At 39.4% G+C, this 19,079-nt stretch overlaps 1 protein-coding gene across 1 annotated transcript in view; it reads right to left on the reverse strand.

Annotated features, from left to right (window-relative positions):
* TXLNB (taxilin beta) overlaps positions 1-19,079 on the reverse strand; it is a 40,872-nt gene that overhangs the window by 14,847 nt on the left and 6,946 nt on the right. Inside the window, exons 3-6 of the mRNA XM_005859066.2 lie at positions 14,043-14,134; positions 7,173-7,343; positions 2,928-3,122; positions 1,063-1,182 (exon numbers count right to left, since the gene is read on the reverse strand). Of these exons, the coding sequence (XP_005859128.1) occupies positions 1,063-1,182; positions 2,928-3,122; positions 7,173-7,343; positions 14,043-14,134 (578 nt within the window). The remainder of the gene's footprint in view (positions 1-1,062; positions 1,183-2,927; positions 3,123-7,172; positions 7,344-14,042; positions 14,135-19,079) is intronic.

The raw sequence follows: 19,079 nt of genomic DNA on the forward strand, positions 1-19,079 counted from the left end.
GCGGATTTGGGGTTAATGAGATGTCAATAAAAGCCACCACTTGGTTTCTTAAGCCAGAAACTCAGTAGCCAAGTTTGACTCCTTTTCTCACTATTACCTTCAGTTCACTGCATTGCCTGCTGGCTTTGCATTGAAAACGTAACTTTTATCCATGTCCAGCTCTCCTTCACCACTGCCCCCTCCCTAATTCACACCATCATCATAGCTCAGCCAGATTGCTGCAGTAGCCTCCTAACTGTCTTCTTGCTTTCTGGTACCTCTTTAGTTAATTTTCCACCCAGGAGCCAAATTCATCTTTTACAGATGCCAAGCAGATCATGCCACTTCCTTTGCTAAAGCTACCCAGTCCTTTCTCATTATTTTTAGATTAAAATCCAAACTACTTTCCAGGCCTACAAAGCTATACAACTTGATGCCTGCTTCCCCCTCCAACTTCATTTTGAAACTTTCTTCCATGGGGTCAACATGTTCTTGCTACCTTAACCTTTTCCTATTTCTAGAGGATGCCAAGCTGGTTCCAGCATCAGGGCCTTTGTCACTGCTACAGACATTGCTATTGGAGACATCCTTCTCATCAGGTAGGGCTCAGCTCAAGCCACCTCCCCTGTGGGAGGCCTTCCTGGTCACTGGTCTAAAGTAGGTCCCCTCCTTCGGCCCCTTCTCAGTTCCTCCTTATTTCCCTAGTAGCACTTATTATTATCTGAAATTACCCTTCTTTGTGTGTTTGCTCGTTAATTGCTTTTTCTCTTTCCCGTTAGACTCTAGTCTCCAAGGGTCATGACCTTCTCCATCTTGTTCACCACTGTACCCCAGGGCCCAGGATGGTGCATGGCATATGACAGGCACTGGGAAAAGATTTGTTGAATGGATGCATGACTGTTTTATGTAGAAAGTTGTTTAGGTACAGTGCCTCCTACTGGGCTGGCCAACTTAGTCTCCAGGGGAGCTCAGGCTCTTTCTCTATCAGTCTATGGCTCTGAGACCATTCTCAAAAACAACTTTCTCAGGGTCCTCTGACCCCGAGGCAGACCAGACAAGCACACTGACTCAGATGATAAGTACATATTCCTTTTCGCGTTTGTGTCGCTCCTCTGCTTCCTTCATCATCTCTTGCGCCTGCTCCAGTTTCGCATCCACCAGCTTCTGCTGCAGTTCTCTGTGTTTAAATATTTTGTCCAGATGCTAAGGAAAAAACAAAGTGCACATATCAAGCTTGACTTGTTATTGGTGCTGAAAAATATAAAATAAAAAGTAATATTCATATAAACACACATTCTCCAGGTTTTAAGATTTTTAAAAAGAGGGGAATAAATACATTAGCATCACTTATGGCTTTGCAGAAGACCATAAATTGGTGAAGTCCCCTGCATTTTGCATTCACAAATGTGGTGGCAAAAGGTGGAGGTGCTAGAATTCAGCAATTGTATCTCCAAAAGGCCCCAACATTACTTTTCTAGAATTGGTAACTATTGATATGATGCTGGTAATAGGCCAGGCAGCACAGACTGTGATGTATATCATAACAGCACTATCACTTGGTATTTTGGCACTTTCTATGAATATAAAACTAATTTTAAGCACAACATTAATATAGTTTATCATGGTGAACTCTCCTCCACATCCTCCATGTTCTTGCTTCAAGGATTGTAAGGAAGTTCTGGGGTACCAGCATGTGGCCCTGGATCAGGGGCTAAGGCAGGAGCCCCCTGACTTCAAGTCTGTTGCTCTGGTGGGCAAGACAAGGCCAAGGGCCATTACGTTGATAGGCAACTGTGCAACTGTGTGCCTCCGTACCTTTTGGCCTCTCTGCTAGCTTGGTCAGGAGAGGCTTCCAACTCTACCCCAATGTGGAGAGTTTCTTGCTCATTAGGAGGTCCCATTGGCAAGAGGACATATGGGATTCTATCCTTTGGCCTTACTTAGAACCAGTCCCAGAAATTGACAACCAGTCTACCAGGCCATTCCCGTTTGAGATCTTCCTGAAGAGTATGGCTATTTTCTTTTTAGCTCCTTCCTTTCTGCTTTCACCTGGTCCTCCACTCTGGAGCAGTGTTGATCTTCCTGACAAGATGAAATAGTCGCTTGGCATTTTGGCTTATTATGAGGAGTTTCTTGATTTACCTAAGTGGTACTCCCACGTGCCTTTGGCTCAGTGGTTTCCTTAGCATGTTGCCAACAGAACCACTTTGACTAAGTTAAAATGAGGAAAGGTTAAAATGAGGAAAGAAATATGATCAATCAAAATCCTGATGGGACTTTAGGAGTCTTAAAAACATATTAACTATTAAAACATAATTTTGGAATAATTAAAGATCCCCATAGTCCCCTTAAGGTGAACTATTAAAGCAAACCTCCTTTTGTGACTGTGGGTGATTTAATCTCATAGCCTCTGCTTCCCATCTGTAAAATGTGGATAATATATTATTATCTAGTGCATAAGATTGTTGAGACAATTAAGTGACATTGTATGTATAGTTCTTAGCACATGACCAAAACTAAAGTCTGAATCAATAATACCATGATGGTTATAATGATTACATTATTAATACTGGTATTGGTTTGTGGGGTATTTAGAATACAGATCCTTAATGACATGGCGATTCTTAAGAGGGAGTGTGTGCAGTATTTCTTGGCTCTGTAGAGGGCATTTTAAAAAGGCTGAGGATAACTGTGCTCACAGCCTATCACTTTCTATTTATTGCCTTTGCTTCACAGTGATTCCAGTTTTGAAGAAATTCCATATGACTTTCAGCCAGGTATTGCACAATACCATCTGTTTTTATTTGGCTAGTAGAAGAAATCCAATCCTAACTATTAATCAACTGAGAAGGCTGGTCATAACTTTCTTATTAACCACGTTCCCTACCTTCACAACCCAGGTCAGGATCTGTATCCAGTGCTTCTACGTTGTTTGATGTGGTTCTTACCTCCTCCCTGAGCTCATACTGATCAATGATGCTTTTCAGTTTCTCTGCGAGCTCCGTGTTCTCCTGACACAGCTTCATGTTCCGCTCGCTCTGCTGCTCAATCTGGGCCTGGATGTCTGTCAGGGTACTCTGGAAATGATTCGTGATCTCCTTTCTCTTCTCTTCCTCCTCCCGTGCCCGCTGAAGGGTTTCCTCCTGTGGATGAAAATCTTCCATTATACTGGTTTACATGCACCCTCCGTTATAGGGTTCAAGGTCAATGAAAGGAGATTCATGTGCAGGGGAAGCAGGATGGTTCTTCTCAGTTCTCTAGAGCCATGTTGCTCAGCCCCAAAATAAATGTATGAGCAAAGGTTTCAGTTGTGAATACACGGTCACTGAGAGCAGGTGCAGTGAGAGCCCTGACTTTGATAGCTGGTGATGAATAGGCTTGTTTTAAAGATGACGGGTGTCCTGCGGAGTGAATGAACTGCAACAATTTCTAACAAGCATACAGTCACCTGGTTTTGATCTCTTGGTTGTGGCCTGGGAATAAAAGGCCACTTGGTTTTATTGATAGATGAGATGGATCATGTATATGTGCCTTTGGTTGGTACAGAAAGAACAATAGATCTTATATTCCTCTATACAAATTATGGGTTGTGAACCACATACTTGCATGACCCAAGTTTTGTAAATATAAAGTGAACACAATGTATACTTTTCCTTGGTAAGAAAAAGGTTTCATCAGAAAGCTTGAAAAGGAAACTACGATAGCTAGAGATCAATTACAGCAATCAAAAATGTAAAAGGAAATCTTAAAAAATACGTTGGCTATTTTATTTCTGAAGAACAATCATCCCACGTGTTATGTAGGGTAATTGAAACATTCAGTTGTTCATTGTAAATTTTGAAACTGAAAGCAATATTAATTTTCAAATATACTTTAACTCTAAAATGAAACATCTAATTTCCCCTCTTCTGCTTTGTTAACATTCACAAATTGGAAATTAACTTTTATGTCATTTCTGTTCTCTTTGCTCTTAAAAATCAAAACCCACCTTTCATTGCTAACTACTAACAATGTACCCATATTTCCCCCATATCTATATTTAAAATTGTTTGCTTTGTGATTATTCCTCTCATTCTTTTAGAATAAAAGGGTTTAATCTTGCTCCATCATACCAAAGATACACTGCTGACAAGTGATATAGACTTTGTAGGATTCCTTTCAGCTCAGATTAATTGTTATTATGAAAGCTTGCTTCATTGTTAGCAAGTAAAATTATACTGTATTTAGTTGCCTACTCTGATCACATTATGTAACAAGATTTTTAAAAAACTGAACCGATAATTTAAACAGAAGTAATTGTGCAAATCTTTATTATGATAGTAGAATAATGTGATCAAAATAAAAATTGATGCTGAAAGTATATGCTCTGGAAATATTTTAATTTATCATCAGGTGTCCTCTTTCCTTTACAATTTTAACAAAGTCTCTAACTTTAACATGATTCCTGATATCAGAATCCTAATTTATTCATGGTATAAACATTTGTTGAGTGACAATATCTTAGAGATATTGTAGAAGATAGCTGCACTTCCTAACCTGAAGAAATTAACTATCAGAGATCTTATTTCCCTGAATTTTGTACGCTAACCAACAGTGACTCTACATATTTCACTAAAAATGATTATGGCCATTTGTTAAGAAAAATGGAATATACATATGGTAGTGGTTGTTTCCTCATTGCTCCTAATTAGCTTAGAAATCAACAAGTTCCTAGTCATAGCCTTACAGACCATGATCTGAATGACATTTGCATTTATAACAATTCCATCCATGAATGAAAAAGTCAATGGAAGAAGCACCCCATGCTACTCAGTAAGTACAAGTTTTTCATTGGCAACTGGATACAGAAAGAAGGTATGGGTATTATGAGGGCGTTAAACACACATCAAACCATCATAGCACTCATTCCTGGCCACAAAATGGCATCTTGTTTTTTACATTGAATTGTTTTTTTAAAAAAATATATTTTATTGATTTTTTACAGAGAGGAAGGGAGAGGGATAGAGAGTTAGAAACATCGATGAGAGAGAAACATTGATCAGCTGCCTCCTGCACACCTCCCACTGGGGATGTGCCCGCAACCAAGGTACATGCCCTTGACCGGAATCGACCCTGGGACCCTTCAGTCCGCAGGCCGACGCTCTATCCACTGAGCCAAACCAGTTAGGGATGAATTGTTTTTTAATAAGAGAAAAATAAATCTAAAATGATCTTATAAATTTTGAATCAAGTGATAAAGAAAATGCAATCATTTGAATGGTGTCTGAGATAAAATTTTCTTTATCAAGCACGTTAATCAAAGTGAAAATTAAGGCAAAGAAGATTGAGGGTCACAGTCTGAATACTTAGGGAAATAAACTCTGCAAGCATCATTATCCACCTTAGAACTGGTGCTATGCCTGGCACGTGATCCATAGGTGTTCAGTAAGTGTTTATTTAATGAATCAATGAATTGTTAATTTAGATATAGACATACGAGTAGCTTGAATTAGATGATTCCTATAGTCCTTTCCACATTAAAATTTTGTGGAATTCTATTATAACAAATCATTATTCCTTTACTAAAATAATGTTGCCTAAGACACGTAGATATTCTTTATAGGGCAGTTCTTTTTCAGTATAATTTGAGGCTCAGATTTATTGCTTTGAATATATGTAGTATTTTGTTGAAATGAGTCCATATTTCAGACTTTCACTCGTCTTTTTCTAAATTAAGTTGAATTGTGAGGTTTTTGTGGGGGTTTTGACTCACTGAAGAATCAATTTTAATAAGTACCAGTAAGCGCTAAATGTTATGGTGGTGGAAAGAGCAATGCATTCTCTTCCTATATCTTCCCAAGTTTCTATCATAATAATGATACTAAATTTCATTGTCTGTAACTGGAAGCCATTATTGAGGGTGTGTGAGTATTCCCACAGGGTCCCCTGCCATTGCTACTTCCATCATTCCGTCTTTGAATGTCACCCAAACAGACCTTGGCACATTATTCCACTTTTAAATCTCTTTGTTGCTAAATCTTTCTACTACATCTGGTTAATTTCTCTCCTTTCTATAGAGCACTAGTGAAGGTCAGGAGATTTGTGTAAACACAGAGCGCTATTCCTGGAGCACATATCTTGAGTTGTCGATGATGCTCCCCTCCCCAGGCCCCCATCTAATCTCAGTTTTGAGTGTCCTGAGAGCAGTGATTGAAGAGATGCCAGAAGCTCATCTCCTACAACTCATGATTTGGGTGTTAGAATTCATCACACTGGCTTCCCATTTCCCAGATATCAAAAAGCAATTTTCGAATATGAGGAGACATTATCCTCTTCTATTTTTTTTCTAACTTCAATGTACAAACTCATCAGTGATCTTAATCTCTCTGTTTCTTTAAGTATTTCCTTTTAAATACATCTAATAATAACTCTCTCCCAGGAATATTGGCGTCCAATTAATACTTGTTTGTCAGAAGTTTTAGGATCTTCCGCTGGAAAGGGGATTGTGGACACATGCAGTATTATCTTGGAGAGCCCTGCATCTTGCTTCATTGAATGGGGCTAGTGTCTGTGTGTAATCAAATTAAGCACACTGCTAGAGGCTTACGCTGTAATTAATGAAACCCATGCAGGCTGAATGAAGTGGTCAGTCTATTATTTTGAGATTGAATAATTAAGTCTGAAGAGCTTCAGTGTTTTCTCAAGTAACTTCTGTTTTCAGATGACTATTGACATTTTGGCTCTCAATTTTGCTTTACCGTGTCAATTAGCTTTGTGTCAATTCATGTCATGCAGATTTCATTATCACATAAAAATGTTGCATTTTTACAAGTTTGTATTTTAAAGAGTAGAATGAAGTCCTACCTAAGAAACAAAACTAAACAAGCTCAACATAAGAAAAAGGCAAGGGGAATGGCATGCATTTTACTAAGGGCCTGTTCTGTGTCAGGCACTATATGGACACCGTACATATGTGCCCTCATTTAATTTTTCCCCAACCACACAGTGAAGTTCCTACAACCCCCTTGTTATGGATGAGGAAACAGGTGTGGGGAGGTTAAATAATTTATTGAAGGTCACAGTGAGCAAGTGGCAGGGCTAGTATCTGAACCCAAGTCTCTCTGATTCTGAAACTCAAGCTCTTTCCATGAGTAGCAGAGGCCTGTGTCTATGCAGCAGGAAGAAGGTGTTAGCAGGGCCTTGGTGACACATACCTTCAGTGTCTTGTTGTGTCTCTGCAGCTCCCGACACAGACTCTCCAGTTTGCTCCGAGCGAGGATAGCTCTGCTGTGTTCACTTTGTAACTGGTCCTTTTCCTTTTGGATTTGTGCCTGTTTCTTTTGTAGGAGCTTTAAAGTCTTCTGCTCAGTGCGATGTTCATCCAGCTAGACAGGGGCGTGGGGATGCAAAAGGAAATGGCAAGACTCTCTTTTGAGTTGATAAAAAAGGAGCAAAAGAGGAGATGCCTAAAGATCACTCTGTGGTTGTTTGGAAATATTTTCTTTGTTATTATCACCGTCCCTCTGGAATCAATTGATCCTCACCAATGTTACCTCTGTAGTATTTGTGGATACTGTTTTCACAGCTTAACATTCACAAGTTTTTCCTTATCATCACTATTATTATTGACCTCTTCTTACTTTTGTCTTCTTTTTCATAGTCTAGTGCCGTGGTCGGCAAACTGCGGCTCGCGAGCCACATGCGGCTCTTTGGCCCCTTGAGTGTGGCTCTTCCTAAGCCTTAGGAGTACCCTAATTAAGTTAATAACAATGTACCTACCTATATAGTTTAAGTTTAAAAAATTTGGCTCTCAAAAGAAATTTCAATCGTTGTACTGTTGATATTTGGCTCTGTTGACTAATGAGTTTGCCGACCACTGGTCTAGTGTTTTCTTTCTTGAGTCTCTCTAATGATGCCAGTCAATATTGGAAAGGCATGTTTCAGAATCTGTAAACTGCCAGAAGTCATACTAATTAATGCCTAGCATTGGGGCAGTGGTCAATGGTGTGTCTGCTTGGTTTACCTTTACTTGTCAGTACTTTCTCAAAATAAGCTTATAGAAACTATTTTAAAGAGTAGGAAAGAAAAAAAGTAGCCTCCTGGTAAAAAGAAGATGAAGTTTGTGGGTTGTGATAAAGGGGGAGAAGAGAAGGCACCCCTTGACTATCTAAGCATTGACGATTTGCCACCAAAATTTCACAAATAGCCACCGCACAACTTAGCATGATGACTAGTATCTGTAACGTGCCCTGCTCTCTGCCCATCCACATACCCCTCGTGCTTATGCTGAATAAGTCATGACAGTTGTTTCTGCTGAGCACAGTGGGGCCTCCCTCCCCCTCTCCAGCAGCCATAACTAAGCATCAGGGACGGCGTGGAAAGTGGAGCCAGTGCACCCTGGACCTTCCATCTCTGGATGCTCAATAAAATGTGGGACCAGTTAAAAATGAATTTCAAATAAATAAGGAGTAATTTTTTTAGTAAAGATATATCCAAAGTATTGCATGGGACATACTTTTACTAAATAAATTTGTTGTTTGTTTACCTGAAATGAAAAGTTAACTGGCTATTCTGTATTTTTATTTGATAAATTTGGCAACATTTTTTTTATCCTCACCCAAGAATGTATTTTTTATTGAGTTTAGAGAGAGAGGATGGGAGAAAGAGAGAGAATAAAGAACATCAAAGTGAGAATCATTGATTGGTTACCTCATCTATGCACCCAACTAGGGATGGAACTCGAAACTTAGGTATGTGCCCTGACCGGAATCAAACCCACAACCTTTTGGTGTATGGGATGATGCTCCAACTGACTAAGCCAACTGGCCAGGGCAAATTTGGCAACATTTTTATGGAATTCTAATTGGGTTGGGGCAGTTTGAGTATCAACCTTCAGCAGCCCTCAGAGGTTAGCACAAATCTAGGAGAGTGGATCTCAGATTGACATTCAGTGTGACCACAAGCAAGTGCAGAGCCATGTCCTCTGCTGGACTCAGTCTGATCACCTGAATCACGCTGGTTAAGCCAGGTACGTACTTGTCGTAATGATGACCTTGCTGCCTAAGGAAGAGGGAAAGCTCTGGGAAGCCCCTCTATGCTTTAGGACCCTACGTGTTCCTGGTGCCTCACAGAACCCAAGGCCAATGGATACACACACATGAGTCCTGATGTGTATCTCACTTACCCTAACTTGAAGAAGCATTTGTTCTTTCTGAACTAGATGAACCGGACTGTCACTTTCTTCAGTTCACAAATTGTTTTACCACACTGAAATGATCATGATACATCCTTGCCACATTTAGGTGGGGATAGCCATACATGATATTTTATCTTCATACTTATGGGAAATATTTAATTATTAGTGAGAATTAACATCAGAAAAAACTAGGCCCATATTACTATACATATTGATATTCTTCTTGAATTTCAATTGGAAAAATCAGTTGTATTTTATTATATATTTTTCACGCTCACCTCCTGTTCATAGGATGTATGAGGTCCTTTCACTTTGCATATGTTTATTAGATAGGGGTGAAACGTCTCGTACTTATGTTTAGACTGGAAATGATCTATTGTCCTTTCTTGAAATTCATATATTGTTGTTGTTATTGCCTTTATGCTTTAGACTTTACCCTTTGAATATTAAACCATATATCAGCATTTCTCAGCCTTAGCACTATTGATCTTTTGGGCCAGATCATATTTTGTTTTAGGGGCTGTCCTGTGCACTGTTTAGCAGCATTCCTGACCCCTACCCACCAGATGCTGGTAGCACACCCCCAACCCCCGACTGACATCCAAAGTACCTCCAGACAGATATTGTCCCATGGTGGGCGAAATGCCCCCCGCTGGGGGAACCTGCCCTGTGTGATTGATCTGAGTGTCAGAAGGAGGATACCATACATGTGTTTCATAAGTTGGAAGAGATCATCTGTGCTTGCTCATCAACCATTTGTGTGGAAGTTTACACAAGATCATACACATCTGAAATTTAGCTAGGTCAGTCTTGCTTTGCTTTAAATAAAAACCCTAAACTCTCTAATGATTTTTTTATTTTAGAGTGTGGCTTATTTTGTATAATTAGTTCAGATTTATGTGAATGCATATGAAGTGACTTGATTAATGAAAACAAACATATTGCCACTGAGTCAACTTCAGTCCGATGCTGGCTTTGTGGTTTAACAATGCACTTAGACACAGTTCTATACACTTGTAACAGGCATATAGGATTTTTATCTGAAAGTTCTGTTCTCTCTTTTGTGTTATTAAATTAAAAAAGTAAAATTGGTGCCAAGAACTAAAATCACAATTGTATTAGCGAAGTTGTTGTAACTACATTAATATTGAGGAAATTTGCAAAAAATACTTCTCCTAGCTCATTTCTTAATTTAGTCACGAGGTGTTCTTATTTATTAATGAACTTATCCTTAATTTTAAATGAATACCATAGTAGATACTATTACAAAACTCCAAATCTGTAAGGATGAGTGAGCTGGAGTGGCACTTTGATTCACAGCTTTGAATTTGATGATTTATTCTATGCTAACACTTATATTTCAGACACTTTCTGTATTAATATTCAAATCAGTGAGCAGGAAAATAGGTTTTAGTCTCCAAGTAAAAGATTAAAATTTCTCATAATTTTTTCTTCCTGAAAAGTAAAGTTAATGGTTTTTTGGGGTCAATTTTCTCCTATGTTTTCTAGAATGCTCTTTGGGGTTTTAATGTTTATTAGACATGATACAAATGTCAAGGTATAGTAAGTAAGGCTTGAATTGAGGAGGCTCTCTGGAAGAGTAACCTCTGTGGGGATGACTGCTTGGCTAGATGGTGAGCAGATGCTGGGAGTTCCCTGAGACCAAGGTGAGCAGCCCTGGCTTATGAAGAAAATATTGGGCAGAGTGGAGAAGTAATTCTTCTTCAGTGTACTGCTGTGGGGCTGCAGTACCATGAATGGCTTTCTGTGTGAGTCTGGAATGCCACACAGTCCAGTCGAGTATGGAGCATGGCGCTAGAAACTAAACATGGTGTTGGTATGAATAGCTACATTGAAGGGGCAAAGGAAAAATGATGTGGAAAATATTGAAAAGAGCAGGATGGACAGATGAGAATGGAAGCCATATTTTTTGGAAAAAATATTTTGACACAACTTATTTTGTGGTGTTGAAATTGTTCATAGATGGTTAACAGCCAATGTTAAATAAGTTGCAATAAAATTGATACACTGATAGTTACTTTATAAATTTATACCATTCTTATGGAAAGCAATATGGCCATAAACACACAAAAACAAAAGGCATTCATACTGTTCGATTTAGTGATCCCAATTCTGGAACTTTTTCCTAATATGAAAAAGAGAGAGCAGGAACAAATCGAATGTGTGATGATGTTCACTGCAGCAAACACTGGAAGGAATCTTAAGTGTCCCAAAATGAAAGAACCAGTAGATATGTCCACTTTGTGGAAAATGACAATGCTTTTACAAAATATAATTATGAAGACTATCCTATATAATAAAAGGGCAATATGCAAATAGACTGACAGCAGAACAACCGAACAACCAATCAAAGCGTAATATACTAATGATATGCTAACTCTGCTCAACCGCTCGCTATGATGTGCACTGACCACCAGGGGGCAGATGCTCCGACTGGTAGGTTAGCTTGCTGCTGGGGTGCAGCCAATCGGGACTGAGCGAGATGGGCCAGACACACCCTGGAGCCCGCCTGGTGTCCCTCCCCGGCCCAATCACTGTGGGGTCCCTCAACCTGGCCTGCACCCTCTCGCAATCCAGGACCCCTTAGGGGATGTTGGAGAGCTGGTTTCAGCCTGATCCCACAGGCCACTCCCCTTGGGAGAGCACCAGATGCAGGGCTCATGGCTGGGGAGCACTGCTGCAGCAGCAGGAGCCTCTCCTGATCGGGACTGATTGGGCGCAAGCCTGCGGCAGGCACAGCGGGGCTGGGATGAGTGGGAGCGGCAGATAAGAGCTGCAGGCGGTGTTGGACTGCGGGTTTCAGCCCGATCTCTGCAGGCCACCTAGAGGGGCCCCACCTGTGCACGAATTCGTGCACTGGGCCTCTAGTAAACTATATGGGAAAATATATGCCATATGAGCCAAAATACCAGATTCCAAAGAGGGAGAGAGAGAGAGAAACCCAGATTTGTTATTTCTCTTATTTATGCATTCGCTTATTACTTCTTGTATGTGTCCTGACTGGGGGGTGAATCCGAAACCTTGATGTATCAGCATGATGCTCTAACCAACTGAGTTACCAGGCCAGGGAAATTGTATTTTTCTTGCTCTTATGTTTTTTTAAATAATGTTTTCTTTTCTTTAACATATTATTGTAAGAATACAGCATATAATACATATAACATACAAAAATGTGTGCTAATTGACTGTTATCAGTAAGGCTCTGGTCAACAGTAGGCTATTAGCAGTTAAGTTTTTGGGGCGTCTAAAGTTATACTCAGATATTTTATTATGCAGAGGGTTGGTGCCCTAACCCTCATGTTGTTCTAGAGTCAACTGTATATGTACCTCGTGATGGTAATTATAATAAAAGGTACCTCTGCATATATAGCAAAACTGGAAAGGAAGATGTATAAATCAAAGTTTGTGTTTTTAAATATGGGATTAGAGATATTTTTACTTGAATTGTGTATTCAGCATTTTTCTTATATCATAATGATATGGGTTATGTAATGACAAATAATTAAAAAGCATTGTTGGCTGAGTTAGGAATAAGCTAGTCTCTCAGGATTTCAGAAGTTCTGTGAGTCTACTGCATAGACAATTTAGCATAACAGGAAGCACAGATAAACGAAAGAAAGGACAGAGCAAACTGGGATTCCAGGACTAAAATTAGAGTGAAAAAGAAAGAAAACAGGTCCCTCAAATTCTACTCCATCAGGTACCTAAGGGGTTTGTGGGCCTGAAGCTCATTCAGTTCTGGAGTTCCTCTTTTTAAAACCAAAACCCAAAAATACATAATTAAGAAAAGAGGAGTATGTCCAGGGCCTCAGAGGGGCCCGTGCAAGTGAGAGGCCCTGACTCATAGCTGCTTTGGCTGCCCGGTGAATCTGCCCTTGGGGGCAGGGCAACCTGCTGCCTGGAGGAGTTGTTCTGCTGTGTGAGTGGACATAAGTTTCATTCTGTCACCACTTCCCTAACAGAAATAAGTAAGTTAATATTTTTTAAAGAAAACAAGCAGAAATGAGAGAGAAGCACATTGCCTTGCTTCACTTGAGAGGGTACCACCTCTCAGCTATGGGCTTCGCACACCCCAGTGTAGTACACAGGCTGCTGATGTCACTCCTTCAGCAAGTTTGGGCAGGGTTCATTGAAACCAGACAGGCTGGCTTCACTGAATGCTTCCCCTTTTCCGCCCTGCCCATTGCAGGAGTACTGGTGAGGATACAAGACACATCATGGCTTCTCTGATGTCTGGGAGGGGCTGCCTTTCCTCCAGTAGTAGCCCTGACTTTTTGCGAGGGAGACTGAATGGGGAGGAACTAGAACTGGGCACAATGTAGTTTACATCAAACACTATGCCATGCGGGGGGAAGGGAGGAGAATGTAGATCAAAGAGAATAAATGAATGAATAACTAATTAGCTAACTGACTACCTAACTAAAAGTCATCCAGACTAAATGAGAATGTGTCACAAACTGAGGGGGTGGGATTAACTCAACCCTCTTCCTGAGGAAACCCCCCTCCAAAAACCTGAGCACAGAATGGAATGAAAGTTTGCCTTTGTTTTATTGCAAAGCTAAAAAGAACTTTAAAATATCCAGAATTTTCAATTATCTATAATTTCTGTTCCATCCCCCAAATTACACATGTACTCAAAGGTGGAGTAGACTCCAGCACTATCTTCTTTCCCCACTCAGCTATTATTCCTCGGATTTTTTGTTTCTTTTTCCTATAAAATTTTTTGCTTTTATAAATTCCATCTTTGGCTTATCTGAGCTAACCAGTCATGGTTGTAATGATGTGCCTAAAAAATGAACAGCCTCCTTTTCTCAGCTTTAACTGAGCCTGAATCTTTCTGACAAAAAGCGTTAATCAAAGATCTTACCAATTCAGCGTACTTCTTGAATAAAAAATCAAGCTTTTCTTCAGGTGTTTGCAACTTGTTCAGATTTTGCATTAGCAGGTTGGCTTCTTTGCCTTAAGAGAAAACAAGAATGGTGAAGACGTTTTTAAAAGTAAGTGTTGAGCTTGAAGTCAGATGATATGGGCTAGAATCTCAGATTGTCCAGTTGCTAGTTACTATCCAACCCTCACCAAGCTACTTAACCTGACCCTCAGATATCATTTTCTTCTCCTATAAGAAAGGTAGGCATCTTGGATGACACCTACCTTACAGAGTAAGGATTAGTTGAGAAGTTGGTGAAAGTATGTGCTACAGCATCAGGCTCATGGTAAATTCTTAATATAACAGTAGTGCCCAAGAATCCATTCTTGTTAATCTCAACCCCCTCTCCCCCATATTCTAAATATTCAAAAGAATTTTAAATATTTTAAAAATATTCAAAAGAATAAAATAAACTGACTTTAATGAAAGAATAGATCACCAATTTCCCCACATTAATTGATTTTTAAAAAGGAAGAAACAAAAGGGTCCATCAAAATTTCTGACTGCTATGAAATAGCCATCATTGATACATAGAGTTGCTAAAATTCCAGCCCAAAACAGAGAAACTTGACCGTTTTGTCTGTCCTTTTTATTTTAATTTTATTTTTTTGGTGTTGCTGTTCTTTTAGTACCTTTTCCCCTCTCTTTTGGGGGAATCAGATTCTCTTGTTTATGTGCATGAGCCCATCCATGAGTTTTGGGTGGGAATAACTGATCATATTTCCTATCAAGCAGAGAGTAAAATCAATAGATAAAGAAAATGGACCCATGACATGCAAGGTCTTTTCCAGGCCTTTGTGTGTCTCTTTGGTTACAGGTTAAGCCTTCCTGGGCCTTCCCTTCTCCCTCCCAGGACTTAATCTCTGTTGACAGTCTCATTTTCTGTTCCCAGTATGAGTTTGTGTTACACTAAAAACTCATCTGTTCATGATTATTTGATGGTAAGCCTCAGATTCTTTCCACCTCCACTCCATTGTTCTTCCTTTTGTCTTCAGCTCAAACTGTCCAGTTTGCCTTCCTGTGGGTGCCCAGAAATCTTGTCTTTAAGTAGCCATTGGGAGGAGAGAGACCCTGAGGCCAACCTGTACCACTGAGTATATATTTTCAAAAGTCCAATCAGGTGGAACAGAGTGACAATCACTCTGTCTAATCAGAATAGGGAGGTCAAGCCCCACAGTGAAGCCCATGTCTGTCAATATAAATATGCAAGGGCCTCTGCCTCGGCCCCCACCCACTGCGGCTTTGTCCAGAAGGAAGGATGTCCAGAAGGACGTCCAGTATAATTAGCATATTACGTTTTTATTATTATAGATTTGGACAACCTTTCCCTCATGAACAGGCATTTCCTGTTTGCTGGAATTTTTTGCTTTCATCCCGGATAGAAAGGGAAATCATGAATTAGGGTACAGGACATGGAATATAGTTGTTCTAAAAAAAATTATGTATCATTTATCTAAAATTAAAATTTTCCTGGCCATCCTTTGTTTTTATTTGCTAAATCTGTTAACTCGAACGGCTTCAAAGAACTTTAGGTCTAGAAAGAACTTCAAAGAGCACATAGACAACTGGTTAATTTTACAGATAAGAATCTAAGGCCCAGGGAGTCCAAAGTTACATGATTAGTACTGGCAGAGCCAAGGCCTGAATCCAAAGTTTGTCTACTTGCTCTAAATCACTTCACTCCCTTGTGGAATTTTGATGCCAGGGAAGCCAAGAGAAATAAAAGGAAACTATTTTTGAAAAAAAAATGACCTCATTCCTAACAGCTGGTTTCGTCTATGGTTTCGTCTGTCTTTGCCCAGTGCGTCAGTTCAGATTAGAGACATGGCCTAAGACAGGGGAGAAGGTGGGTGTGAGAGGTGCCCCATCAGCTCTCCAATCATGGCCTGGAATAACATGCTGCCTTTAAACTGATAATCACTGCTGTCTCTCCCCCCACCCCCCCCCAGATCCCCCCATGGGCTTTGAGTTATTTATCTAGCAGCAGGGATGAGTGTGCATGGTACAGGTCAGGCCATCCCTTCACTCTTGTCTTCAGTTTGGGGAAGGTGCCCACATGAAGATTGCTGTCCTGAGTGTCATCTGTGAAAGGCAAGACACTGCACTGTTGATCACATCAGGCCCAGGATCCAGCACAGTGCTTGCTCTGTGACAAGTGCTCAGCAAATGTAGGTAATAATGGAACAAAACAAAGCCAGTGCACACTAGCATCAAATGAATACTGTGTAACTTACTAGAGCAGCGGTTCTCAACCTGTGGGTCGCGACCCTTTTGGGGGTCGAACGACCCTTTCACAGGGGTCGTCTAAGACCATCGGAAAACACATATATAATTACATATTGTTTTTGTGATTAATCACTATGCTTTAATTATGTTCAATTTGTAACAATGAAATTGGGGGTCACCACAACATGGGGAACTGTATTAAAGGGTTGCGGCATTAGGAAGGTTGAGAACCACTGGATTAGAGGAAAGATAGGTCTTACTGTCACTGGTGACATTTAGTGTATGCTAGGATAACAGTGTGAGTATGGACACGTAAAACCATTACATGTCTCCTTTGGGGGGCGATAGAAACACCTGAGTGAGTCCAATGGCTCTCTTTTTTCCCCACATTAAGTATCTTTCTTCTTTTTGTTTTCTTTAACTGTGAGAAGGGTTGCTTTCTTTCTTTTTTTTTTTTTTTTGATCATCACACTCACTGAGGTCTCTTCCCATATGCTGTTATTTTGTATAGAAGAATGACATTCAGAAACATCATCTACTCTTCAAAAGTGATTTCTCCCTTCAACAACAACAACAACAAAAATCCAAGAAATCAGAATCAGGCATGTGTAGAATTCATAAATTAGCAACACCAGAGAACTTATTTTTAAGCTTTCATTGATTTTGCTGGACTGGAGTGGTGTATGGGATTATCATAGAAGAAGGGAATACACAAAGAGATTTGCTCATCTTTTAAGAAAGGCTGTAATTATAATTCCATAGAAATGGGGTCATTTGGTGGCAGTGTTGGTAACAAGAGGAAAAATTATTTTATTTAGGGTCATTTATTGGGAAGGGATGATCTGTCTTCTCAATGTGTCATTCGAAAGCAACGTGATTGTGAAATTAGTCATAAAGAAAGCAAGGGACTGACCTGAAGTCCTCATTAAAGCTGGGTCAGGTATATGGTGGCAAATGGCCATTACCCTACAGAATGCTCAGTTTGGTTGTAAGTCTACATGAAAGAAGAACCACCTGTGTAGCAAGAACAGCCATGTCACATGGCTCTGGCCACTGATGCTATTGTAGACTGCAGGAGTATTGGAATATAAAGGAATTATTTCTACATCAAAGAAACTAAAAGCCTTAAATTAAGACAATTGAAGTTAGCTATAGAAATGTAGACTGAGATTTTTCTCAAACTTTTAGCAGAATGATAACTATTTATGCAAATTTTGGTGACAAATTATATAGATTTAATGAGTGTTCAAAACTGCTTTTTCTCTTGTAAAATTATCTTTTAGAACTTTGGTGCTAAAATTTGGTCTTGAATACACATGTGCACCTATCTTCTCTCTGATTTCCAAAAGTGGTGGAGGAAGCTTAAAGCAAGAAAAAACTGTGAATGTTCTTTTCAAATGTTAGACCCAGAATATTTCATTGTTAACTTTGTTTTCCCTCTAACATAATTTAAAGATAATGAGTGTAATACAAATAATTCTTGAACACCTATAGATACCTTTTAAGGGAAATATGTATGTATCAATGTATGTAGACAGGGAGGACAGTATACTTAAATTCACACTGGACTCAGTTTGGGGGACCTGGGTTCTAGAACTGACTGCATAGTTCACCAACTAGTTGAGTGACCTTTTTACATTTTTTACAGACTCTTGAACTTTCTGTGCCCCATTTTTCCTGTCTACAAAATTAATAGGTTGACTAAATGGATTCTGAGTTCAGCCTCTAAAATTTGATGACTGCATGACTGAAGTAGCTTTAACTATTTTTAGCTTGATACAGAAAACAACAACAACAAATAACATTGTTTGGTTGACATATTTGTTTACCTCAAGTGTTCTGGTCCACTTTTAAAATTTATAAAGGTTCTCTTACTCCCTCACTGTCACCTCGTATAGTCATGGTTTATGTTCACTTTGCTTGTTTTTACTAATTACATCAGTTTTGAAAATACTATCTTCCCTGTGTTCTCTAGTCACATTGTTTTCCATTCAGCTGACATTTTATTTCTCTTGTATTTTAGTGACCTTATTATATGTAATTGGAATTTTGGCTTCTCACTCATTTGGAGAGTGGTTGGACTTCTTATTAGTTCTGTTAATGTGTTTAAACCACTGGCAATTCCTTGGCTATAACTATAAAGAAAAACTTCTTAAAAAGAAAAATATCTCTAAATCTAATAATGAGGAAATTATTCTAGGAAAAATAAAATAAAGCAAACATTATAATAAAAAAGAAACGTATTAGAAAGAACAGTAAGAAATGAATACATCCTTTCTCAACTTGGTTCAAGTTTAGAAGAGAGTACTAGTTATTTTGCTTGAGAGACATTTTTCTCTCTTCTTCCACCTGCTTCTCCAGACCCTCCTCTCCTTTCAGGATCTGGCCTAAGTTTTAGCTTCCCTATGAATCTACTGTGAACCATTCAGTCTCTGCTGGTTCTTCTTCCCCATGAATTCATCTGGTCTCCAACCATCTCTTCCAGAGAATTTAGAATTTGTTTCAAAGCAGCAGTTTGTTTCCCTCTCACAGTGAAACTAGAAATCAAGCTAAAATGGATGAAGCAGACCATCAGGGAAAGTGGCTGTTCTAAGGCAAAGTAAGTAAATGGCTGAAGACACTTTAGAAAAGCAATGTTTTAGTCAAGGTGCCCTTCCGAAAGTAGAACTGAAACTCACCTGTAACTAAAAGATGAAACACATTAAGTGAGCTCAGTGAATGCTCCTCAACCAATATACAGATTTTTTATTT

This window comes from Myotis brandtii, unplaced genomic scaffold (genome assembly GCF_000412655.1).
Source record: "Myotis brandtii unplaced genomic scaffold, ASM41265v1 scaffold123, whole genome shotgun sequence".
Taxonomy (NCBI): Eukaryota; Metazoa; Chordata; class Mammalia; order Chiroptera; family Vespertilionidae; genus Myotis; species Myotis brandtii.